Raw genomic sequence first — 26,640 nt, 5'->3', positions numbered from 1 at the left:
GGATAATAGGTCGGCACAACATCATGGGCCGAAGGGCCTGTACTGTGCCACACTGTTCTATGTTCTATGAAACAAAATAAGTAGCCTGCCCACAATTTGCAAATAAACGACAAACAAATTTTTTTTTAACTTAGCCATTTCATTCCTTTGATCCCAGTCCGAGGGAAGCAGTCATAGTTCATGAGGAAATAAAAAGTCTTGTTCTTCACCCAGGACCTGAGTTTGATTCACATATCACTCCAGTCAATCACGGTAGATAATGATTTAATGGTTTAAGGCAGCTGAAATACTTCAGAGGCTGCTTAAATATGACAAACAGTAAGTTAGTGACATGCATTAATTACATCAGAGTCACATATACCTTCGAGCCTGCTAGACCTAGTAAGACTGGGTTCCCATGAATTTCATGATCTATTTCCAAATCAGGATGGTGAGTGGCTTGGAAGGTAACAAGTAGGTGGTGATGTTCACATGTATCTGCTGCACTTGCCCATCTAGATAGAAGTGGCCGTTGGTTTATACGATGCTGTCTGAGAATTTCTGCAGCGAATCTTGTAGATAGTACACACTGCTGCTACTGAGTGGTGGTGGTGGAGGGAGTGGATGCTTGTGGATGTGGTGTCAGTCAAGCGGGCTGCTTTGTCCTGAGTGGTGTCAAGCTTCTTGAATATTGTTGGATCTGCAGCCATCCATCCAATGAGGGCATATTCAATCACACTCCTGACTTGTGCCTTGTAGATGGTGGACAGGCTTTGGGGAATCCTGCAGTAATTAGCTCACCACATTAATCCTGGCCTCTGATCCAGCCTTGCAGCCACTGTGTTTATATGACGAGTCCAGATGAGTTTCTGGTCAACTCTAACCTCCAGGATGTTGATAGTGGGGGATTCTGTGATGGTAACTCTGTAGAACTCCTGAAGTGATGTCCTGGAGCTGAGGTGAATAACCTCCAACAACCAAAACTGTCTTCCTTTTTGCCAGGTATGACTCCAGTCAATAGAGAGTTTACCCCTGATACCCGGTGGATGCAGTTTTGCTGACCTCCTTGATGCAGCAGTCATGTCAAATGCAGCCTTGACGTCGAGGGCTACCAGTCTGACCACACCTCTGAAATTCAGCTCATTTGCCTCTATTTGTACCAAGGCTGTAATAAGTTCAGGAGCTTTGTAGCCTTGGCAGAACCCAAACTGGGCATCACTAAGTAGGTGCTAGTTGATAGCTCTGTTGTTGTCAATGAGTGTACATTCTGTCCATGCATGGTTTTGCATTTGGTGTAAACTGCGTGACTGTGTGGCTACCATTGGGCTAGGGATCCTATTTAGATATTCACATTATTACTATTGGAGTATTAGTTTCTCCTATAGTTCAGAAGGTGGTTATTGTAATTGATATAAACCACACAAAGCAAATTTGTCTCTCAGTCAGCTGATACATAACTCCAGTAGGAGGATCAGTGCTATTGTAAATTTTGGTGTGCTGTGTTCTGTATTTATTCTCCAGCCCTGTAAGGCAAAACAAATTAAGTCCGAAGGAAGAGAGTGCCTTTATGTCTTTGAATCTGTCCAAATTTTTGAAAACATCAATTTTTGAATTCATTTCTGCCTTAAAGCTAAATTTGACATTTCTTTCTTCATGGCTTTTGATGAATGAGCTGTCATCAAAGTATTGAAATAGAATGAATCACTCAAAAATATGTGGACTGCTGACTGCCAATAGTCATCAAGTTTCAAATGAAAACCATTGAAGAAAATGGCCAAATAATAGGACTAGTGATTCAAGGATTATTGAATTATTGTGGCAATGGCAGTCTTACAATGGCAAAGTGCAAGGAACCAAACAGATTAGCCTGTAGTCACTTGATTTATTGAAAACTCTATCTGACAACTCCTCGTGATTTTGTCATTAGTTTCAAGTACTTTAAATCAGATGGAGCCATGTCTTTGGTTTCGAAACCAGTAATTATAAAGTGTGATCCACACCTATATTATCGTTATTCTTTATTACAACATTGGCTCCTTCACAGAACTTTATTGAAACACCCTGAGATCACAAAAGGTGCCTTACAAACACGAGATCTTCTTTACAAGCCAGGAAATTAGAAAGAATTGCATAGCATTTTATTAATGATGTAATGATTATAGAACTGGTATGCATTTGCTGAAATTATTACAATGCTCAGACTGTGAGAGACATCAATTTATCTGTCCTTTGCTATGACGTTCACTCAATAGTCAAAATTTAATGGTTTAAACAGTGGGCTTTTCCACCAGGTGGAGAGCTGGAGGGCAATCCCATTGCAGCCATTTCTGGGAGCTCCAATGGGATTAAATCCCCATTAGGGAACCAACTGGCTGCCTTCGGTGTTCCTTTTCTTGGGGTGATTTCTTATCCTGATTGCTATTGTGGAACTGTTATCCATTTCTGGGATAACTGCCAAACAATCAGAGGCTAGCATCCCTTCGACAATGCTCTCGGGAGTGGTAGCCACTGCCCATACTGCAGTAGGCTCAAGGATGAGGACCATTGTTGGAGCGCTAGGATGAGGATAAATGAGGTGGGATTACTAGTGCCATTCAGGGATGTCCCAGTGAATGGGGACAGGGGCATTGTGAAGGGCAAGAGGTGGCTTCCTGCAGGTCTCTCCCTTGCTGCTGGTGGGTCCACCAATTGAGTACAGAGTGCTCGAGCAAGATGGCCTGCAGACATACCCTGCACATCTACCTCCATGATATGGCCCAAGCCTGGAGGTCCTTAAATAGTCCATAAATGGCCCCTTGGAATGAGGTCTATCCTCGATCCTCTCGGGGAGAACTAAATTTTGTCCGATGTTTCTATTGCCTCTCAATCTGATAGAGACATGGAGAAGTTAAAAAAAAACGTCAATCACAAATGTAAGTGAAGGTGAAAAGTGATTAAATATTCCACTTTAAAGCTCTTGTGCAACTGGAATTAGTCAGAGGACCTTAGGGCCATAAGCTAGAGGAGCATTCAGGCAGGAATGTAGCTGAGAGGATTGTAAATGATTTCCCGAAAGAAAAATATCTGTTACTTTATTTTTTATTTCTATTCATTAATGTTGTAATCCTTTGAGATTTGAATTCTAGGTTTAAATAATTGACTGAACAAAGCTCAAATTACTAAAATTGATCAATCTTGATCCACTTCCATTAATTTTCTCATTAGTTAAACTTGATTTTCAATCCACCATTTGAATAACAAGAGCTCATTATTCCACATAGTTGAAACAGATGTGCAACCAAATGTGAATATATAAAGTTTAAATGTCTCTTATTGTGCTCCAGTGAAATCTGCTATTTTCCCAGGAAAGATTGCTAATTATTTCTTCATGATGTTAATTTCTATAACTTTTCATTTTCTGAAGTCTTGGAACAAGTGAAAGCAGAATAAATACATCTGTGGTGATGTGTCAGAATGAGAAGAGTGAGTCTGTTGTGACAACAAGTGTGTCGTAGTCTGGAGCTTTTGGACAGTGATGCTCGAGACTCCAATGTTCTCTCCTTCACTCAGCTGACCAGGATCTACACGTTGAGGACGTCAGAGGTTCAAGAAGGCAGCTGATTACCACCTTCTCCAGATCAATTAGGGATGGGCAATAAATGCTATTTGAGCAAACAACACCCACATCTTGTGAATAAATATGATAAGAAGAATCTCCTGTTTTTAGCTGATGAAGTGTGTTGGAAGGATTTGTAGTCGGATAACTAAATTATTCGGCCACAATATGAACTCAACTTCTTTGAGTGTCTTTCCTACCATCTCTTGGAAGTTGAACCTGGACCTTTGGGCTTAGAGGCAGCAGTTGTATCCTCCACATCACAAGACCACAACAAACTAGTGACGCTAACACCGACTGAATAGAAGTGATTAGTTTTTTTTTCAATAATCCTGTGCTATTAAATAAGACCCGATCATAAAAGCAACTGAAAGGCATAACAGACATTACTGAAAGTGATGGACTCTTGTAACTTTTGCTACAACACTATAAAAGCTTCTAAAGTGAATTTAGTTTTGCAATGGACAGCACACGGACCTTTCATCTTTGGAATCTAAGTTTGAGTCCTGTCCTGACTGATATAATGTATACCTGTTTTGTCTGTAGAATATTATAATTCTAAATTAAATCATTTGTCTTTCCTCTGAACAGTTCATAATAGGCTTCCTTAAAGCTGAACACATAATTGACATTTTCCTCAAACTACTTCATTTCAATTAGCTAGTGGCCATTGTAATATAACCTATGATGTACTCAATAATGAATTCATGGATGAAATGTTAATGCTACTGTGAAAGTTGACAAAATTTGAATTCTAAAAATATGTTCGAAATTCCTCAAAATTGGCAGCAATCACAATACTAAATTCAATAATCTTCAATATGAGAATAGTACTGTTGAATTTTAATTGCTTTTCAATTCTGTTTATTCAGTTTAAATTGATAATGTTACAGAGCACTTTTGTATGATGAACAAGAAATTTGAATAATTAGTAAGCTGAAAAGGGTTCATTCATGATAAAAGTTCTTAAATTAATCTGCCTTCCCCTCAATTGAAAATGGGAATTTAGTTCATTTCAAGGGCCAAAATTAACATTTATCCTGTAAGTGAATAACCTAACAAATAACATCATGGTCTGTCGTTAAATCACATCTTGAAAATAATTATATTCTTAATATTCAACTCAATTCCTTGTTTTGTGACTTATGAGAGGATCTTTCCACAACCAACACCATTGGGTTTAATTAACAAACTAGTGTGTTGTTATCAGAGCTTTATAGCAACTGTTTTGCTATATGTTGGTTTGGTTTGAGTTGTAATGTTGGGCTGTCACCATAATGCTGGATAACCAGTATCCATGGTGAGTTTAAGCAGTTCTGAGCTGTGTTAATGGATGAGGCATTCATGTGAAGGAAATGCTGAAACAGCCAATGTTGCCATATGAAAAGAATAATCTACCAAATGGTTCATGTGCCAGAATAGGCTTTTGGATGAGTGTGCCAACCATATTCTCAAAAAAGAAAAATAAAGTACATTGAAAATTCCACTCACTCACCAAGACTGAGTGATGTCCCATTATTGCTGAACTATTAAGTAAAAACAATTTTGTTTTGCGTTTTCTCACCAAACTCTCCTCAATATCTAATCATCTGTCCTATCCTCCCCAACTTCCTCTGATTTCTTGCCACTGCTTTACTTGTGTTGCATCTCAAATAAATATATTTATATATATGTATGACTTTAGCTAAACCAGGCATTATTTGCTGAGAGGGTAGTCCTGATATTGAAAATATTTTATTGGAAATCATCTTACGACGGACCTTGAAGATTTCAAGGGGCTGTGACTATTCTTTTGGCAGTTTATTTCCTTGTGGGATTGTCTTTGGGAATAAAAACTGTCTTGAATATTCCATGTTCCCTTTTCAAAAGGGCTTTTATTTTCCTGAGGACTAATTTGCTTCAGAATACCCCTCCTGAACCATTGCGTTTATCGCTACACCAAATGACCTTCGGTGATTCAAGAAGACAGCTTACCACCATCTTCTCAAGGGCAACTAGAAATGAATAATACATATTTGTCCAGCCAGTGACAAACCACATTAAAGTATTTTTTTTATTATTCTTTCACGGGATGCGTGTATCCCTGGCAGGGTCAGCATTTACTACCCATCCTTAACTGCCCAGAGGGCAGTTAAGAGTCAATCACATTGCTATGCATCTGGAGTCACATGTAGGTCAGACCAGTAAGAATGGCAATTTCTTTCCCTAAAGGACATAAGTGAACCAGATGTGCTTTTCCTGACAATCGACAATGGGTAATGGTCATCATTGGGCTCTTAATTCAGATAATTATTGAATTCAAATTCACCATCTGCCTTGTAGGGAATCAAACCCAGGTCCCAGAAGATTACCTGAGTCTCCGCAGTAACAGTCCAGCAATAATGTCACAAGGCCATCGCGTCCCCTCATGTTAATATTAATAAGACTTTTCTTGACAGTCAAATGATTTATTTTTGAATAAAATGTAACAGGCTGTCTCAGTTTCTTTTTTGCTGAGAGGCTTCTTTAAAATGCCTCTTCATGCTACCGCAGTATGCTGCCCATCCAGTGACTGTACCATGGAATGATGAATGCTGGCTTGAGTGTGTGCTTTGCCACATGCTGAATTTATGATTGCAAACTGGCCATCTGTGGGTGGAACCAGCAAGGTCATTTCCCACAGGGAGAGAGATAGGAACATTTAGAAACTGAATGAACCAACACCCACGCAATGGTCATCATACAGAATAGCATTGGAAAAGCCTGGTTATTCGGTTGACTGCCCATATTGGTCATCGTCTGCGTGGTGGAGAGAATTTATGTGAGGGAGAAAAAAATGAAACAAAAATATATTTTGCAATCTCTTGCCTGCTGAAAAAAATAATTCTGCCCTGGTATGCTGGTGCAGAATGCAAAAACTATATTTCTGCCATCTAATAGGTCTGTAAATCATCCATTTGGTAGGTGTTCTGGTGTAATAGTTAATACAATCAGTGTTCTTTAATACAATAATATGCTGATGTAATTTATCAATTTGTGCCAATTTTCAGAGAGTGCAGGCAATTCGTTTGCCTGTAAAATTACTACAGTTAATGAATTAAGTCATCACCTCAAATGTTTATAAAGCCGCAGTGCAGGCTTGCTTGAAGACCTTAAAAAATATTGTATGGAGAAAGGATTAAAAAGTGAGCTGTGATATCAAAATGAATAATTTTACACTAGACTCGTTTCATGTGACATGTTTTACTTGAGCCAGTCCTCAAGAAAGGTCAACTTTCATGGTGATATTTCTCTGCTTGCTATCAAACTCCTGCAGGTACAAGATGACAAGGGAATTGGTTACTTGCTATTTGTAACCCAGCTAGAAATTGGGCATTGATGCAGACACAGTTTTCACATCACTTGCTGCCAGTGGAAAACTGATGATTTTTTTTCTATTACCCTGTAACATTGATTTGTTGCTTTAACAGGGGTTGTTTGACATTAACATTAACTTATATCCGCATTGTTTGAGTAGAATGAGATGAAATATTCAAACACATACAAATGTCAGACTGTTTGAGATGTTTGACTGTTCTTCCAAGAAAGTACTTTTAAAGTTAATTTTAAATGTTGAATTGTAAAAGCAAATTGTATGCACATATGCATGTTTTGCTAATGAAAGGAACACGTGGACCAACAATAGTTAATGTGCTAATGAAAATGGATCTCCGAAGACTAAAAATAATCAATTTCTTAGGTTTTGGCAATTGTTAAATATCTCACACTTACTGCTGGAAAGTCTCTTTTCTGGCTCTGAACAGAAAGTGAGAACAAAGACCCTGAAAATCAGTAAGGCTCAATAAAGATTTCAAAACCAGTAAAGCTTTAAGCAGAAAGAATTGAGAGCAAGCTTTGGACAGGTATGAGAAATTTGTACACAAGAATTATGTTCTTGTCAAGTAATGTGGAGAATTGTTGAGTATTTGTTATTTAATATAATTATGCAGAGACAAGCTGTAATGACCTGTGTGAATCTGCCATGACTATTGCCCTACACAATTATAGACTTAGCAATGAGGCACTTAAATTGACCCCTTGAGAAATGCTTTCCTTACTTTGTCTGTAAAACTGGCAATGAAGTTACATGTGTTAGATGTGATTATTAAGTAGAAATTGCAAGTTAATACCATTGTCATACCCCTGATTGATGCTGTTATCTAGTTAGACATCTGGCAATGCAGACCAACCATTAAATAGTAGACAGATTGTGTGGAAGATTGACCAGAAATACTAATCTGAGAGATTAACTGAATTTGTAACTCAGATCCACAGACAGGAAATGGGAGTCTTGTTGTGCGATGGGTGTACAATGATATGTACAGTACTAGCCATCTTCAGAATTATGGCAGGCAGTCAAGCTTGCCTGAAAGTCATTGCCAATAATAATAATGGTCTGACTTTTAGAGATATTAGAATAGTCAATTTTTTTTAAAAACTGAAATTTTCATCAAAGGTCAAATATTAAGATCAAATCTTGAATCAAAATGAATTCTTAATTGAGAATTTGAAACAGAGAAACATAAGAAATAAAAGCAGGAGCAGTCCATAAGGCTCTTCAGGCCTGCTCCGCCTTTCAATATGACCATGGCTATCTTATTTGGCTTCTCCTCCTCTTTCCTGCTGGCTCACTATATCCCTTGTTTCCTTGAGGGACCAAAAAATCTGTCTATCCTAGCCTGAAATTCATTTAATGATGGAGCATCCCAATCTCCTGTGACAGAGCATTCAAAGATTTACAAAATCGCTTAATGTGAATGCAAGTATTGAGTGATACAGCAAACTCAAGTTAAGATATAAGATAAGAATTTAGGAGGACTTTAAAATGAAGAATTAGCTTTTAAACTTATCATGTGCCCAGTTCCTTCCTTTACAACATACCCAGATACTTGGAGCAGTGACTTGTGGCTCTGAAATTTCACTGTTTTATGCTGCCTTAAAATCAAGGCTCATCATTGTCTGGAAGAGGCTTTATATTATTTTGGAAAAGCAAATGAAGGAAAAAGAAGTGATAAATAATTGGAAGATAATAAAATGTGAGGCTGGATGAACACAGCAGGCCAAGTAGCATCTCAGAAGCTTTTGTGCTCCTGAGATGCTACTTGGCCTGCTGTGTTTATCCAGCCTCACATTTTATTATCTTGGAATTCTCCAGCATCTGCAGTTCCCATTATCTCTGATAAATAATTGAATTTTGTCATACACTGCCCCCCTTAAAAATATCTTCACATAAACATTGTCTTTGAATGCAGGTGAATGTGGCAAAGAAGTTTCGCACAGTTGTTTTGATATCTGATTGTTATTAGGTTCCGAGTTGTAATGCAAATGTGTTTTTAATGTGGCAACAGATGTGTTGCTTAAAAGTAAGTCTAATCTTGCATTCACCAGCCTTGTATATTTTCTAGCAGTGTAGTCCTTTTCCAATGGAGAAAATACCATTATGGTGTAAAGAAAACCCTACAATGTACTCTGGTGATCTGTGCTGCCATAGTTTCTACTGTGATTTCAATTTCTTTGGCTAAGAGGTAACTAAAATAATTAAATCAAAACATGTTATACCAACCTGTCCAAATGTTCCAGGCTGCTCAGCAGGCTTTCCATTTCCTTCACAACTTCTGAATCCGGGTAGGATTTAATGGGCTTTCAAAACCCACAAACATAAATTTGGAGATTTGGGGTGTGGATGAGGTTGTAGACTTGAGCAAACCTACAACCTGAGAGAAAGATGGAGTAAAGGAAGAAATACCACTTCTGTTTTCCCCACTTAATATAGGGAAACTTACCTCACCTGAGTTAGGTGTGCACTTTGAACTAAGGCCCAGGTTTTTGCAACAATAGAGACCATCCAGCTGTGGCAAAAGTACAAGTAGTTGGGAATTAAAAGCCTGACCCCTGGACCTGATGTTGCTCATGTTCCACAGGATGTGTATGGGGCAGGCTGCAATTTGGGCTTTGTGGTTCATGGAAGCAGCTGGCCGTTTTTAAACCTGCCTCCACTGAAATCAGACTTTGGTGTACTGCACACCATGTCAAGATTAGACCACATATTTTTATTGAATTCATGACAGGTGGGTGTAATTATCTAGGACAGCATTTATTACCCGTTCCTAATTGCCCTTGAGAAAATACTGAGCTGGCTTCTTGAATTCCTGTGTTCCTTGGGGTTTAAGGCTATGCACTGTGCTGTTGGGGAGAGAGTTCCATGATTTTAACACTGTGGCAGTGAAGGAGCAAAATAATACAAAATGGGATGGTTATGGGGAACTTGTAGGCAGTGTGGTCCCCATACATCTGCTGTCCTTGTCAAAGAGGTTGAAGGACAGGTGCATCTTATAGATAGTACGCACTGCTGCTACCACGTGCCAATGATGAAGACAGTGAACGTTGAAGGTGGGATCTGTGGTAGCTCATCAAGTGGATTACTTTATCCTGGACAGTGTCAAGCTTCTTGAGTGTTGTTGGACCTTCACCCATCAGGCAAGTGAGGAGTATTCCATCACACTGCTGACTTGTGCCTCGTAGATGGTGGTTGGGCTTTGGAGAGTCAGGGGGTGAGTGACTTGCCCCAGTATTCCTAGCTTCTGACCTGCTCTTGTAACAATTATGTTTATATGGTGAGTCCAGCTCAGATCGTTTTAAGATAGTGGAGGTTTCTGTGATGGTGACACCACTGAATATCAAGGGCTGATGGGTAGGCATCTCTTCTTAGTGATGATTATTGCCTGGTACTTTTACCCTAAGGAACTTGTGAACTGATGACATAGAGTTGAGAAGACTGAACTCCAACAACACACATTTTCCTTTGTGCCAGGTACGAATCCAGCTATTGAGTGTTTCCCTCTGATTTCAATTGATTCCAGTTTTGCAGATATTCTTGAAGTCAAACATAGCCAAATACCGTTTTGATCTCAAGGACAGTCACTTTCACTTCATCTCTGAAATTCAGCTGTCTTTCCCAGGTTTGGAGCAAGGTTGTATTGAGGTAGGCATTCTGCCCTGGCAGAACACAAACTGAGCATCAGTGAGCAGGTTGTTGCGAAGTAAATAGCACTTGATTGCACTGTCAATAAGAGTTTACACCACTTTCTTGATGACTGCAATGATGAACGGCACTGCCAAATCTTTGAAAATTGTGGGGAAACATCCAAAGTTTTCAAGGAACTCTCCACAAAAACTCCTCCTTATCTCTGTCTTACATCACTCATTTAAGACAAAGATGGGGAGGAATTTCTTCCCTGAGGGTAGTGAATCTATGGAATTCTTTACCATAGACGGCTGTAGAGGCTGGTTCATTAACTACACAAAGCTGAGCTAAACCGATTTTCAGTCAGTAGGGAAATCAAGGGTTATGGAGGAAAAGTCAGGAAAGTGAAGTTGAAGAATATTCGTTCACCATGGCCTACTCCTATGTCTTACAATGTCAAGTTAAAAAAGAATCAATGCTTGGTATTTCAGCATTCCTGTTAATGTGAGTTATTGTAGGATTTGTGCTACATGACTGATTTCCCAAATTATTGTTTTTGCCATGGGTACCTACCTAGTGAGCATATTGATGTACAGTTCCAACAGCTCATAGAATGCATAAGCTTGTTTGTGTAAGTGATTAAGCAGTTGAGGGATTAAGCACTAAACTGAAATGCTTGTTTACATAATAGATTAATCAAAATAATTTTAATATATTGATGGCTTTATGTGGCAACCAGAGTGTTCATTTTCAGTGGTAAAATCATTAATAGAAAATAACTTCATTTTCTGTCTGACATATATCCATGGTTTGGATTTTAGATGAGTTGACATGGAGAAGGGAGACCATGAGGGGTCAAGAGAGTTGGATAACGGGAATGTGAGATGGCATGAGGGAACCTGGAAGAGCTACAGCTGGTGCTAGGTTATCACAGAGGTTATAAGGGGCCATGGGTGTAGGTAGAGGGCAAAGATAGGTATGAAGGTATTGGGAAGCATGCGTAGAGTACTAGGGGGCATATGACAGCATGGATGCAACTTAGAGAGTGAGGTGCTGAGAGCAGAATGTTTATTTTATGTCTTTACCTTTAATTTTACACAATGCCAGCATCCCCAGCCTATCCCAGGAACTGAAAACCTCCTAGGTTACCTGCCCCTGCTCCCAGTAGAGCTTGTACCCCTGGATTATAAATAGGAAGCGTGGGCAGCTATCTTTAAAAGTTAGGTTCGCGGAGCTTGGATTTCTCCAACTTCTGTGCATCCAATTGAGGAATGGGTATCTGAGCCCAAGCATTCACAGTCCAAAAACTAGGCTAGGCTTGTGAATAGAATGCAGAGGAAAATTGGGTTCCCTCCAAAGAAAAGCAAAGGCTTTAATTTTCGCTCCCTGTCAGTTTGATTCCTGGCTTTGCAAGCCTGATCCAGGAGTTAGACCTTGAGGATTTCAGATTTTCAGTCCTGGGATGGGAGGTAAATGGGTGCAGCTGAACCTGGAATGTGTGCGGGGGTGGGACTGGGAGTCAGGGGTCAATGGGGGGCTTCTGGGCTGAAAGCCTGACTCAGTGTTTCTGCATTGAAGCTTCATGAAAATAAAAAGAAAAGTAGCCCTCACAAACCACATCCCCTTAACCCCCAACCCCTCACAATCCCCATGCCCGTCCATGCCAATCATGCCAACGTACCACCCACTCCACACATGGCTCCTCACCAGCACCAAGCCAATCTCTGATCTTCTGCCTCACCTAATCCCAAAGCCCCTTCTGCCCCTCCCCATGCTAACTTAATGCCAACTGATGCCAGTACATGCCCCTCACCCTTCAATATTACACCGACTAGGAGGTAGGTTCAAAACCAAGATGAGGAGATACTGCCTCTCTCAGAGGGTTGTGAATCTGTGGAGTTCACTGCCCCACAGTGCAGTTGAGGCAGAATTAATCAATAAGCTCAAGAAAGAAATAGATATGTTTCTGATGAAAAGCGGGATAAATGGCTATGGCAGCAAGCAGGAAAGTGGAGTTGAGACCAATATAAGATCAGCCATGATCATGTTAAATGATAAGGCAGGGTTGAAGAGCCCCCACTCCTAATTGCTATGCTCCTAACCATGCCAACTCACCAGTATCCAGCATAGCGACACCTTAAAACCCATGTTGAAATCAAATAAAGTTCTTAAATGTAGGCTGATGAATTCGTCGTTTAATCAATGATTTAAAAAAAGAACTATTTATTACAGTTAATTCCTTCTCAAATCAAACAATGAAATAAATGGTCTATTTCAAAAAATTTACATGCGGTTGGAGCTGTCATTCAAACTATAAACTGACATACACCATACTGTTCTAATGAAGGAGTGTGAAATTATTCATACAGTACTGATTCTATAATGATAGAGTTCAGGCTTATATCAACAAACAGTGTATAATAATAAGCATTGACTATTTTAAAAAACAGAGCCGTTATTTCCAAATGTTTAAATGGCAGGCTTTTAAATGCCCCAACATCTTGACAGTTCCCTACCACAGCTCCCTTTGACGACCATATTGACAGTTCTTTTGCTTCTTTCTTGACAACTATCATGCCAGTGAACTTGATAGTTTTCTTCTTGGTCTAATGGGTTTTCTCACTTTGTACACACATTCATGCCCAGTTTAAACAATCCTAAAAGGCACCTTTCATCACACAAATAACACTTAAACAAATGTAGCAACAGATTCAAGAACAGCTTCCTCCCCACTGTTATTAGACGTCTGAATAGATCTCTCAAATGTATTCCTTGCTCTGTTCTATTACCATTATACACTTCGCATAGTATGATCTGCCTGTACTGCATGCAAAATAAAACTTTTCAGTGTACCTAGGTACATGTGACAATAATAATTTAAATCAAAAAACTTGACCTCCACTAAAAATGCTGACCCAAAAGGATATTTTGTCTTTTGAAGACAATACCCTACCTCCCCAGAGCTTTGGTGAAATGTGTCTTCCAACAGCAATGTTCTTCAATACCTGATGGTAACTTTTGGAAGTAGACTATGTGTTAGTCTATTTATTGCAGACTGGCAAAGTAGTTGATGTTTTTGAATTTAATAGCATAAGCTGCTTTGTTTGTGAAGCTGTGGGACCTCTGAGCTGCACAATTAGTGCATATTTATTTCTGCTCAGTTGAAAAATGTTTTCTTGATTCATGTTGCTGTTTGTCACAGCAAGGAACAGTAGAATGAAAATGGCAGTGACGGAATGCTCAATTCAGCCAATTTGCTTCATTAGTAACTAAACAGCCTTTTCCAAAGTTGATTAAAACAAAATCACGCAGGATGGTACTGAGCCAGTTAGGTCAAAAAGGCTCTTTGTCTGGTCTAGGGTTTACTGTTTATGGTCTTAGAACCTTGACAACGTTTAAATTGTGAACAGTAAGTGAGGAATGGTTATGTTGTGACCCTAAAGACTAATTGTCGCATTTCGTTGGACTTGTAGACAGAAATACTTTCTTTACTGTGATGTTTTCTGGAAATTGTGTTTTTAGATCACTTTTGTGGCTCATTTACAGTTTATTTTGTTTGGGAATTTGCTGTAAACTGACAGGGAAGGCTACTAAATGCTCTTTTTCATGAGGATTCTCTTTCTTTAATTGCTAGGGGAGGAACACAGCAGGGCATCCAGGAAACCCAGCTTATAGGGAAGAAATGCCAAAGATTTAGATTTGCCTACAGTTACCTAGCCACCGGGAAGTATTGTCCCAGAAGACCGTTCTTCAATACATTCATGAGAAGCTGATATGCCTTGTGGGGTTGTCTACAGCGAATCCTGGAACTGCTGTTTGCTCCAGGGTGAGCCGTTGTTCCAGGGTGACCTGCTTTCAAGAGAAGTCTGTGGTGATGGGGCCAGAAAGAATGACTTCATTCAGAAGATTTTGTAATAGTTTTGTACTAGGATAAGTTGGCTGAATGGCTGGGTTTGTAACCCAGAGTAACACTAACAGTGTGGATTCAATTCCTGCACTAAGGTTCTTTATTCTTGAACTTCCCCCTTGCCTGAGGCACAGTGATGCTCAGGCTAAGCCATGACAACTTTGCTTTTTACTTTACATGTTCACCATGGTGTAACTTTGTCCAGGTGGCAAAGATGAATTTTTATCCTATTACATTTTCATATAGTGAACAGAAGTCCTCACCTTAATTATTCCATTTTCCACCTAATGACCACATTAATCACTTTTAGATAAGATCTTACATTGTTCTTCTGATAGAGATTATATTATCTCCATAATGATGTGTATCATTTCCAGCCTTGATTACCCTGTCCCTCTTAATGAATGAATGATTCTAATGACTAACATGGACAAAAGTGATACAAGTTATAAATCTATTGAAATTATATATTGTTCCCTACAACTTGCTAATGTTCATCAACCAAGAATAATTCATTCCATCCATGCTAATATTTCTGTCCTGGGCCTGCTGCACCGTTCCAATGAAGCTGAAAGCAAGCTTGAGGAACATCACAAAGGCATTTTACAGTCTAGAGGGCTCAATATTAAATTTGATAACTTTAGAAACCGATGTATTATGTCTGTTCTCCATTTTTATTACATTCTCTCCCCCAACCCCCTCTGATAAAGGGTCTAGGCCCGAAACGCCAGCTTTTGTGCTCCTGAGATGCTGCTTGGCCTGCTGTGTTCATCCAGCTCCACACTTTGTTATCCAGTACAACTGTGCTGTTTTTGTGTCTTGTTTACTTTGCACTGAGTAGAGGGGGCTAATTTACTCCCTTTCATGTCTAAATTTACAAACATTTTGCATCTTATTTTTCTTGCTCTGCTATATTCAATTTCTTTACCTTTGCACTGGCTCCCCCACCAGCCTACCCTCTTGATCTTCCTCTGCCTCTGTCGAAAAATAAAAAAAACCTACTTTCCAACACCTCTCCGTTCTGAAGAAGTCATACTGGACTTGAAATGTTAATGCTGCCAGTCCTGCTGAGTTTCTCCAGCATTTTCTGAGTTTGTTTCAGGTTTCCAACACCCACAGTTTTTCACTTTTCTGACTGCAAAGTCTGCAAAGCTGGTGGACCCCGCTTATGAAAGCCAATGCTTATTTGTGCCATTGCTTGAGCATAATATTGTATTTCTCAGACTTAATCAGATAGAGTTGGATTTAGCCTGCTTAAAGTTGTCACATTAGAGCCCTTAACAATTTTTCAGAAACACCAGGCTCTTGTTTAGGATTGAATGTATCTCAACTCCCATGGTTGAAAGCCTGTTCTGTCATCCCGTCCTTGTCAGTTTTATTGAGAAATGTAATTAAACTGGCACAATATAGCATGAAGCTGTTGTGAGCTGGAAACCATAAGAATGAACCTAACTGACTGACAGATACCAACGTTTGATGATGGGCCAACTTTAGTGGAGAAGTTTGACCATGCTGGCAAGGCATACAAGGCTATGGGCTAAGTGCTGGAAAATGGGATTAGAAGAGTTAAGTAGTTGTTTTTGACTGGCACAGAATCAATGGGCTGAAAGATCTGTTTCTGTGCAGTAGACCTCTATGACAAGAAAAACTACAAAGCGATGATCACCTTCTATCTACCAAACCAAGTCTAAATTACAGTATCCCACAGATCTCATCATTCCATTGTGAAGATGAGCGCAGTCCATTCAACATATTACACACTGGGCAGAACCTTTCTCAGTCTTGAGGTGTGGGGCCAATGGTGAGAAATTTGGGAGAATCTGGTGAGAATGAAAGAAATGAGATTTCACTTATGGTTTCAACAATTAGATATTGCCAGCAAACAAGAGCCCTAATTCTGTACATTTGCATCTTATGTCTAATACATTTTGCCTCCATTTCAAGGGACTGAATGGCCATTCCTGTTCCTTGAGCTTGTTCAAAACAAACACGGCTTGAGGAAAATCACGTAGCATCATAGTAATGTTCATCAGAGCTATTGAAAGCTCGGCAAAAACTCACGCAGACACTCACCCACACACTCCCACACGACCCATCCGGTGATCTTGCAAATTATTCAGCATATGGGAAGCGTTTAGTGTCTTATTATCTCAACAGCACAGATGTGTATTGCTTACGTTGACCTCTAATACAATGTCATGTTGACCTTAATAATCATTAAAAGATAATTGGATCACATATTGTACATAACTGCACATTCCTTTATCGAAACAGTTAAAGAAATCAAAATGATGCTGAAATTGGGCTCAATGTTTCAAGTGAAACAGCTATGTGTGTATTATACAATATGCGAGATCACAGAACAGGTTGAAGACCAAGAACTGAGATGTGCAAATTTCTCATTTGATGCAAAAAAGTCAGTCCTTTAAGTACGTTTGCACAAAATGTAAAGTGTCTTTGGAACTGAAAGTGGATGACCTGAATGGGGAAAAAGCTTGGAAGTGGTCATTAGGAAGGCAAAATATTTATTTGCGATACTGGCAAAAGTCAGTTGGGTTTGATGGCATCTAATTTGCATTGCAAATTTGCTACAATATAGATTGTATTGAGTCAAATCCTGTGAAATGTGCTAAGTGCAGTCTCTTTGCCAATATGTTACATCTTACTAAACCAAGATATGCAAGGTACAGCACCATTTTTTCTTGGTCTGGAATGAATGACATGCAAATGCTCAATTTACCCTTCCAATGTTTTATCAAATATGAGCTAGAAATGCACATCAGACAGTTGACAAAAAATCTGGAGGGTAGTGAGTACAATTTATTCTTCAGAATTTTACATTTGGGGTAGTTCACTTGAAACTTCCTGCCGGGTGAGCTAGTGCCAGGTATTACTCATTTCTATTCAGAATTGTTTTGACTTCTGCTGAAGAAGGCTCGGGGTTGATTCGAATCTTGAGTTCCGAAGAAGATTCATAGCAGACTCAAAATGTTAACTCTATTCCTCTCCATAGATGCTAACACACCTGCTGAGTTTCTCTAGCATTCTCTGTATTTATTTAACATTTCCAGTATCTGTGGTATTTTGCTTTTATCATTTAGTTGATCCTGTTTGAACTGATTCAAATAATGGAGCGCTTTAATAGTGTCAGCGTCACAAAATATTGCTACTTTGGGGGATTTCCAAAATCAGTGGTCATAAATATGTTTCTCACTAACAATTACAATAGGGAATTCAGGAGAAACTGCTTTACTCAGACAGTGCTGAGACTGTGGACCTTTCTACCCTATAATCATAGAGTTGTATAGCATGAAAACAGACCCTTCAGTCCAACTGGTCCATGTCCACCAGATATTCTAAATCAATCTAGTCCCATTTGCCAGCATTTGGCCCCTATCCTTCTAAACCCTTCCTGTTCATATATCCAGCCAGATGCTTTTTAAATGTAATTGTACCAGCCTCCACCACCTCCTCTGGCAACTGCCTCTACCAAATAGATTAACTGAAGCAAATATTATGGGTGAAATCTGATAGGGATCTGAGTGATGTGGACTATGGCAAGATCTGCAGCAGAATTGGACAAGATGTCTGCTGAGGTCCATCTCAAGTTGGGAGCCACTTGCTACATCTTTTACACTTTCACTCAGCAATGATAAGTTGCCAATTCAGGGGGATTTTTGATTGTTGAATGCCTTGGTAAAAACACAACACATCTCATTCATCACCTTATCTTATCAAAAGCTTGACCTGGAAACCAGAGTGGGTACCTGGTGACTTCAACTTGCTGATGGCTGTGGGGAGTCTCCGTGTTGATCAGCACCAACCAGTGTCTGAGGGCACGATCTATAGACATCACCAGCATGCACCCCTTATTCATGGACATTGGCATCTGATTCTGCCACGGCCTCATGACCCTCATGATGCCTCTTCAATCCACTCACAGTTTGCTTACCACATTGCAGGGTGCACCAGCAACTAGTGTTGAAAGGCTGCAGCAGGGATGCACTAGATGAGGCTGCATCTCAGGGCTCCTTGCTTGCTCTCTTCAACTCACTCACTGAGCGGCTACCTGCATGCACACAACATCCATACATTTCCCTAAGGATTCTTGAATAGATTTGTAGCTTGGAATGTGGATGCTGTGGCTGGTTCGCTTGCTGAGCTGGTTAGTTAGTTTGCAGACATTTCATTAGCCTGCTGGGTAACATCATTGGTGCAGCCTCTGATGGAGCACTGTTGTGTTTTCCCACATGTTATTTAAACTCTGGTGTCCCTTGGAGTTGATTACCTCATTTCTGGTTTTTCTTTGCAGTGATGTATATATAGGGTCTAATTCTACGTATTTATTGATGGCCTTCTTGATGGAGAACCTGTCCTCTAGAAATTCCCATGTTTGTCTCTGTTTGGCTTGCCCTAGGACCCTGACAATGTCCCAGTTGAGCTGGTCGTCCACCTTATCTCTGTGTATGGACACCAGTGAGTATTGGCCGTGTCTTTTTGTTGCTAGTTGGTGTTCATATATTCTCATGGCCAGTTTCCTTCCTGTCTGTCCGATGTAATGTTTGTTGCAGTCCTTGCACTGGATCTTGTGTATTACGTTGGTTTTGTTCATAGTGGATAAGGGTCTTTGGTTAGCAGTTGGCATAGGGTTGACGTAGGTTTGTGTGCTACTCTGATGCCCAATGGCTGTGGGAGTTTGGTGTTCAGTTCAAATATATCCTTGATGTACCGAATCTTCCCATTGTTGTTTGTGTGACAGACATTGTCAGAACCAGCTATTTGGGTATCTGTTGTATCTAATTACTTTATAGTGGTATTATTTTTCATTTTGGCATAGCTCTGCATTTCTACAGTGTGTTGTGGCTCGTTTGAAGAGTTATTTTAACACAACTCCATTTGTGGTTTAAATAACAAGCAGGAAAACACAGCAACGCTTCATCGGGGGCTGCACTGATGATGTTACCCAGCAGGATAAAGAAATGTCTGTGGAAGAATGAACCAGCTCAGCGAGCGAACCATCCACAACATACGTTGCCCTGTTAGTCCACTGCTGCTTCAGCCAGAATCAAAGGATATTAGTACTGCCATATCGACAAGCTCTTTTATACAGACATCACAGAAAAGCTGCTTGTCAGCAGGGATCTGTCCGGGATGGCAAGGGTGGATAGCTTGTTGTATGGCACACCTACAGCTGCTAATGTGGCAAACACACCACATGTGTACCCAAATGGCTATGTTAGAAAGTGAGTAGGGCATAGTCCTCAGTCCAGTCGAGGTGGGGAGGGAAGTGACGGGATTCATTGTTGGTCAAGGTTCCTTGTATCATTAGTCATGGGCTCAGTCCACACACAGCTCCAGGAATTTGGCTATGGTCAGGGGATCTACCCAATATCAATCTGAGGACAGGCAGCAGTTAATCCTCCTGGGGCCGGCAGCAGCATTCGGAGGAGTCACATGTTGTTAGTCAGGGATAATGCAGCGTGGAGCTGGGGGAGCACAGCAGGTCAGGCAGCTGCAGAAATTTTATCTGAAGAAGGATCTCGACCCGAAATATCTGCTTTCCTGCTCCTCTGATGCTGCCTGGCATGCTGCGTTCATCTAGCACCACGCTGTCTTATCTCAGACTCCAACATTGGCAGTTCTTACTATCTCTTGTTAGCCAGGGAGCTGTAAAGAGAGAGGTCGGGGTCTGGTCAGCTGTGTCCACGGGCTGATCTTCCAGTTGGTCAGAGGTCTGGGTGTCTGTCTGTTGATTATTAAGGAGGGTGCAAACTGGGGCCTTTTGGGGCAGCACAGGAGTCATTGTCAAAAGTGGTAAAAGTGTTAGAGGGTGTGCAGAGCAGAGGCATTTGTAGAGAAGCAGACTAGGATGACTATTGGGAAGATGCAAGACGCATTGGCTGTGACTGAACAGCATCAGAGGACAGGGTAGGCTATGGTAGGGGGATGTTTAGTAGCAGTGACCATCACCCTGGCTTCCACTGTTGGAGCAGGGTGGCATCATTAAGGTGTAATATCAGGGTTTGGGGGAATGGTAGACATTTGGATGCAAAGTTCAATATGGTGGAGAAAAGCACATTGGAGGGATGATGGAAATGTGCAGCCAGGATAGTGTGGGTATTCGTAGATATCGATGCTCGGGGTAGCAGGGGAACACCAGGTGACCAGACGTGGCCCAATGCTGACAGTGTTTGCCATTGACTGGAAGTGCATGTTCAACCCCTGTGGTGGGTGGAGTCACTGTAAGTTTGATGGGAAAACGCATGGGACCTGTGTCTGATTTGACCACAACAAAGATTTTGAATTCTTTTTGCAATCCAGCTGTATCATACTTTGAATAAAAGTAGTTAGTTAGTTCAAGAGATGAAGGATATAATTACAAGATCTTGAATGAAAAAAAGAAGAATTTTATTGCTTAACACCTAGAAAGATAATAAATGCGGCAACAAACACATACACAAACACACGCATAAAGGTAATGCAGTTAAAAAAATGTCCTGAGAATCCTCAGTTATGAGGCTTAATATGAGACCCCAGTTATTAAATTGATGACTAGTATCCTCTGCAGTGGCAAAATTTGTAATTACCTTTGAATTCTAGGAAAGTGATGTTTCTCCCATTTGCTATATCGTCTGGTTTTTTTTTGACAGCTTAAGAGAAATCAAGGAGAGAGCTTTCTAATTCATCTGTTAAAATCTATCTTTCCCTCTCTCTGCTTTTCCCAAAAGCAATTGCCGTTTTCCTGTGATTGACTTTCCGGATAATTTGCAGCAAGTTTTGTACAAATGTGTGAAACATCCAGAAAGTTATAAATTGAACAGGATGTACAGATCTGGTTGACTGGTGTCAGTCTTTTTGACAACATGTAAATTTCTATAGACACTGAATCCTGGTTATTGATGTTCCCATGACGTTTGCCTCAAGCTGTTTGGGTATTTGCTGTAGCCACCTTAAGTTGGTGTTTTTTGATTAAATGTATTAACATTTACAGCACAGCAGGAGGCCATCTGGCCCATCCCACCAGGTACTAGTCAACAAGATCTGATTACACTGATTTCATTTTCCAGCTTTTGTAGCCATGTAAGCTCTGGCAAATCACAAGTGGATATCTAAACACTGTTAAATGTTACAAGAGTTTCTGGCTCATCCATTCTATCATGCAGTGAGTTCCAAGGAAAAGAATTCACTGCACTGTTCCCTTTTCAGTATCATTTTAATCCATGAAATTTCCTAGCTATTAAACATCAGTTGATGGAAGTTGAACTTGATAGCCTACTTTTATCACTATGCTGACAAATGACAATGGGTTGGTAGGTGGGAGTGCAATGTCAGGTGGCTGTTTTGGATAGAAGGAACCATCCATGATATTAATATAGGTCACTAGATGGGGTGTGGGGCAGGAATCTGGGTTAAATGGTGGAAATCTGGGTTAGGGAAGCCCTAATTCTGCCTGCATAATCTATTCATATTTCTTGAGGTCCAACCAGTTAAGTTAAAAATCAGATTATTAACACTTCTTGACAAGTCTTTTGGCTGAAATTCCTTTGTCCCTTTGGGTTGGCCTGTTGTGGAAGGTACAACTGCTTCCCTTTGCAGGGCATGGTTGAAATAGCAGCCAGACCCCAATGCATTAGTCAGGGCTGGATCTCCATTATAAAAGAGTGATCTGACTAGTGTTTGTGAAGTGTCTTTTCTAAGCAGGTTACAATTGCAGCTTGTGAGCTCAGTGGCCATATGTACCCCATGAGTGATCATAAATACCCATTTGTATGGTGTTTACTGAGCAAGTTGGGAAGGAACACATTACCAAACCAGTGCTACGATTTTATCAAAGATAAATCTTGAACCCAAAGTGGTTTGGATCAGTACTAGCTTTGGTCACTTACAGGAATTTAAATCTTGACTAAGTCAGAATTCTTTGGATGCAGTTTCTTTTCATTGGCAAAATAGGGCAGCAGTTTTATTTATATGCTTCCAGTGCAGTTCTAACATAATGTTAAACTCCCTGCCTTTTGAACTGATGCTAACAATTGCTGCCAAATGCTTTGAATGGATGTTGAAAGGCTCCCACTGAATTACTGGCAGCAGATTGTAGTGAGAAACATAATGAATTGAAGAATCAATAGACGTAATGGAGACCATGGTGACTGTTACTAATACAATGCCATTTTACTTAATGAAAAATTGATCGTTGGCTCCGTGATAAGCAAACTTGTCAACCAAGGTCAGTTGAGCAGCAACGATTGCCAACCAGATTGTTGCATGGACTGTTGACCTCTCTAGTTGTCTTTCTTTCATTAAGACACTTCTCAAACCTCTTTGACCATCCTTTTGATCACCTGTTTCCTCATCTGGCTTTGTTACATTTTGTCTGAAATTGCTCCTGCCAAGTGTCATGTGACACCACATGAGATTTCCCCAGAGCAAGTTATTGTATCCATTGCATTTTTAACTGACCGATGTAAATGTTGAATCTTATTGACAGTGTTTCATTTTCAATCGTTAAAACACCTCTTAATTCCAATTGCAGGATCAGCAATCAACATTTTTCCAGTTTGGTGCTTCCATTCATCAACAAGTTGGAGTGATGCTAAATATCATGGAAGAATATGACTGGCATGAGTTCTCCATTGTAACCAGCACCTTTCCTGGATACCATGAATTTATTAGCATACTAAAAACAACAGTCGAAAACAGTTTTGTGGGCTGGGAGCTACTCAGCACCATCACATTGGATGCTGTTGATGGGGATTCAAAAGCTCAAATCCAACTGAAGAAAATACAGTCGTCAGTCATTCTGCTGTACTGTTCGAAAGACGAAGCCATTTTTATACTGGAGGAAGCCCGTTCACTGGGCCTTACAGGCTATGGTTTCATCTGGATTGTGCCCAGTTTGGTAACAGGTAACACAGACATCATACCAGAGGCATTCCCAGCTGGGTTAATTTCCGTATCATATGATGAGTGGGACTACAGCCTTACAGAAAGGGTCATGGATGGTGTTGGGGTCATAACAACAGCTGCTTCTGCCATGATGGAACAATATGGATACATTCCGGAAGCAAAAACAAGTTGCTATGGCCAGTTGGAGAAGAAAGTTCTTCCATTCCTTTCACTGCACAAGTAAGTTCTTGATGTGCATGCTTCACAATTCTGCTGAGAGCCCACATCACACAGTATTTAACACTTCTTTAATTAATTCTCTATGAATGAAACACTGCTGTGAAGTGAAGAAAACAAAGAAAGCAACAAATAGTATTTGCAGGACACATAAGGCCTCCCTTAAGTCAGAAATGGACGAACCATTACTGCACATAGTAGAGTTCTGGCCATAACCAATAAAACAGCAGGACTTGTTTCCTGTCTTAGTGTGGGTTTCTAATCAGAAAGATATTTTTAGGAGAGCTACTAACTGAGAAGAAGGTGCTAATACACGTGAACATGGCTTTAGAGAAAATCCATGGATTCTTCACCTGAGGCCAATTTAGTGCACTTTTTCACAGCCAAAGTAAAACAGTAATGAACCTTGGGGGGAGCTATAGTCTGGTTCAAGCACAGAAACTAGACCGTACAGACAACAGACCCAGAAGAATGGAGAGAATTGTAAATATGCATGTGTGTATATATAAATATGTGTGTGTGTGTGTGTGTGTGTGTATTTAAATAATCTGCTTAAAACATATATGCCAAAATGTTGTGGGTGGTGGGGTTGGGTGTTGGGGAAGAGAAGCAAGTAAAGAAAGATTAAAGACCACGAGACATCCAATGCACTTGACCACATCTAATTAAGTCACCGTCACCACTGTATGGTACACTTCCTGTGGGCTCCACAAAATCTGAAAGTTCATCTGCAGTTAAAAGCTGCAACTGTTTCACCAATAAAGTGGTTCTGGAAAACATTATGGAGTTTGCTTGAGACAGCTATCTTGAGAAGTGCTGACATAGTTTTGAAACATAGTTTCTTGTGGGTGTTATGATATCTTCTAAATTTATTAGTAGATCTTATTTTTAAAGAAATTCTGGAACACAATTGTCAACTTGCTTCTGAATCATCTTTCTGCCGAGAACGGATGCGAGTATAATGGTATCCTGATTTCAGCAAATCTCAAGAGAATTTTTTGGATGTTTGAAAAATAAGTATATACAGTGCCACAAGGTGGGGGCATGAATGTGGAACTATTTGGATGGCCCTTTCAAAGATGTACAAAGGCATGTTGGGCCAAATGGCCTACTGTCCAGTGTGATTTTATGAATTACGTAAAAGCAAAACACTGCAGATCATGAAGCATCTGTGGAAAGATAAAGAATGAAAACTGGTGAAAGGATTCTAAAGGATCCTACGAGAGCAGGGAATGTAGCATGCAGGGTGACTTCATTACACAGGCTGTGAAATTTCAATTGATCCTGGGTTTAGCTGCAGGGGATAAAGTCAGTAGCATGTCTACAGTGAGCTGGTCTTCATACTGGGCTCTGGTAGGTTCTTACTAGTAAGATATTTGCACATCATGAATACTCATTAGCTTGAACCTTTTGTTTTTATTTACATCCTACAGTGAAGATAAAGCCATGCATGGGAGCTATGCACAAAAATCTCATGGCACCCGATTCATAGTTGTAGTGTGTGCTCCAGTGAGTTTTGTGTAGATGCGTGCAAAGTCAGCAGCCTTCAGTGTGTAACTCTATAGCACAAGGGAGTGGAGCATGGAGTTTCAGGGTGGCCAGTGGTAAGGAGAGTTGTTGAGTGGGATTGGAGGAGTGGACAAGGTGGGATAGAGGGGTATAGTGGGAAGGGCCTGGCATCCTGGGTGTGGTGTCGGTGGTTTGGAGTTTTGGGGACAATCAATCAAGATAAGGAAATGAGGGGACCACAGGCTGTGTCAATATTGTCCACATATGTGTCATAAGACCACAGGACATGGGGAGCAGACATAGAATGTCCAGCCCACTATGTCTTCTCTGCATTTTGATCATGACCGATATGTTTCCCAATCCTAATCTCCTGCCCTTCTCCCTGTAATCTTTGATCACCTTACTAGTCAAGAAGGTATCTATCTCCGTCTTAAATGCACAGCCTTCTGCACCAATGAGTTCCACAGATTAACCACTCTCTCTCTGAAGAAATTCCCCCCATCCCAGCTCTAAAGCTTTGTCCCCTCACTCTGAAGCTGTGTTATCAAGTCCTTGTCTTTCCTACCCATGGAAATATCTTTGCCATGTCTACTCTATCCAGGCCTCTCAGTATTCTGTAAGTTTCAATGAGATTCCCCCACTCATTTTTCTACATTTCATCCTACCAGAATCCTCAACTGCTCCTTATATCACAAGCCTTTCATTTTCAGGATCATTCTTGTAAACCTCCTCGGTACTGCCTCCAAGGTGGGCACATCCGTCCTTAGATATAGAGCCAAAACTGCCCACAATATTCTAAATGCAGCCTGACCAGACCAGCAGGACATCCCTGTACTTGGAATCTAGCCCTCTTGAAATGAATACTAATATTGCATTTGCCTTCCTAACTGCCAACTGAACCTGCATGTTAACCTGAAGAGAATCCTGAACTAGAACTCCTAAGTCCCTTTGTATTACAGATTTCAGAAGCCTTTTCCCATTTGGAAAATAGTCTCTGCTGTATGCTTCCTACCAAAGTCCGTAATCTGACACTTTCCCACATTGTATACTATCTACTACTTTGCCACTCTGCTAACATGTCCTTCTGCAGCCATCCTGCCTATCCAACATGACATGTCTCTTCACCTATCTTTGTGTTGTCTGTAAATTTTGCAACAAGGCCCTCTGCTGTTTCATTCCAGATCTTTAATGTCTAACGTAATAGTTATGGTTCCAACACTGACCCCTGCGGAACTCCACTAGACACTGTCTGCAGTCCTGAAAAGACCCCTTTATCTCCAATCTCTGCCTTCTGTCAGTTGGCTGATCCTCTGTTCATGCCTGTACCTTGCCCCAACACCATGAGCTTTTATTTTATTTAGTAACCTCGTGTGCAGCACCTAGTCAAAGCCTTCTGAAAATCCAAATACATCACATTCGCTGGCTCTCTGTTGTCTAATTTGCTTATTACATTTTCAAAGGATGCCATCAGATTCATCAGGCACGATATCCCTTTGACAAAGCGCTGTTCTGTCGGCCCTATTTTACCATATACGTCCAAGTACTCCG

The 26,640-nt window shown here is 40.4% G+C and overlaps 1 protein-coding gene across 8 annotated transcripts in view; it reads left to right on the top strand.

The window, feature by feature from the left end:
* Positions 1 to 26,640, top strand: part of grin2aa (glutamate receptor, ionotropic, N-methyl D-aspartate 2A, a) — a 261,785-nt gene that overhangs the window by 81,085 nt on the left and 154,060 nt on the right. For all 8 annotated transcript variants that reach the window (XM_048552405.1, XM_059654132.1, XM_048552408.1 and 5 more), the window contains one exon: positions 22,994 to 23,586. In XM_048552405.1, coding sequence (XP_048408362.1) covers positions 22,994 to 23,586 — 593 coding nt within the window. The remainder of the gene's footprint in view (positions 1 to 22,993; positions 23,587 to 26,640) is intronic.

Source organism: Stegostoma tigrinum, chromosome 23 (assembly GCF_030684315.1).
Source record: "Stegostoma tigrinum isolate sSteTig4 chromosome 23, sSteTig4.hap1, whole genome shotgun sequence".
Lineage (NCBI taxonomy): Eukaryota > Metazoa > Chordata > Chondrichthyes > Orectolobiformes > Stegostomatidae > Stegostoma > Stegostoma tigrinum.
This window is presented reverse-complemented; position numbering and strand designations above follow the sequence as displayed.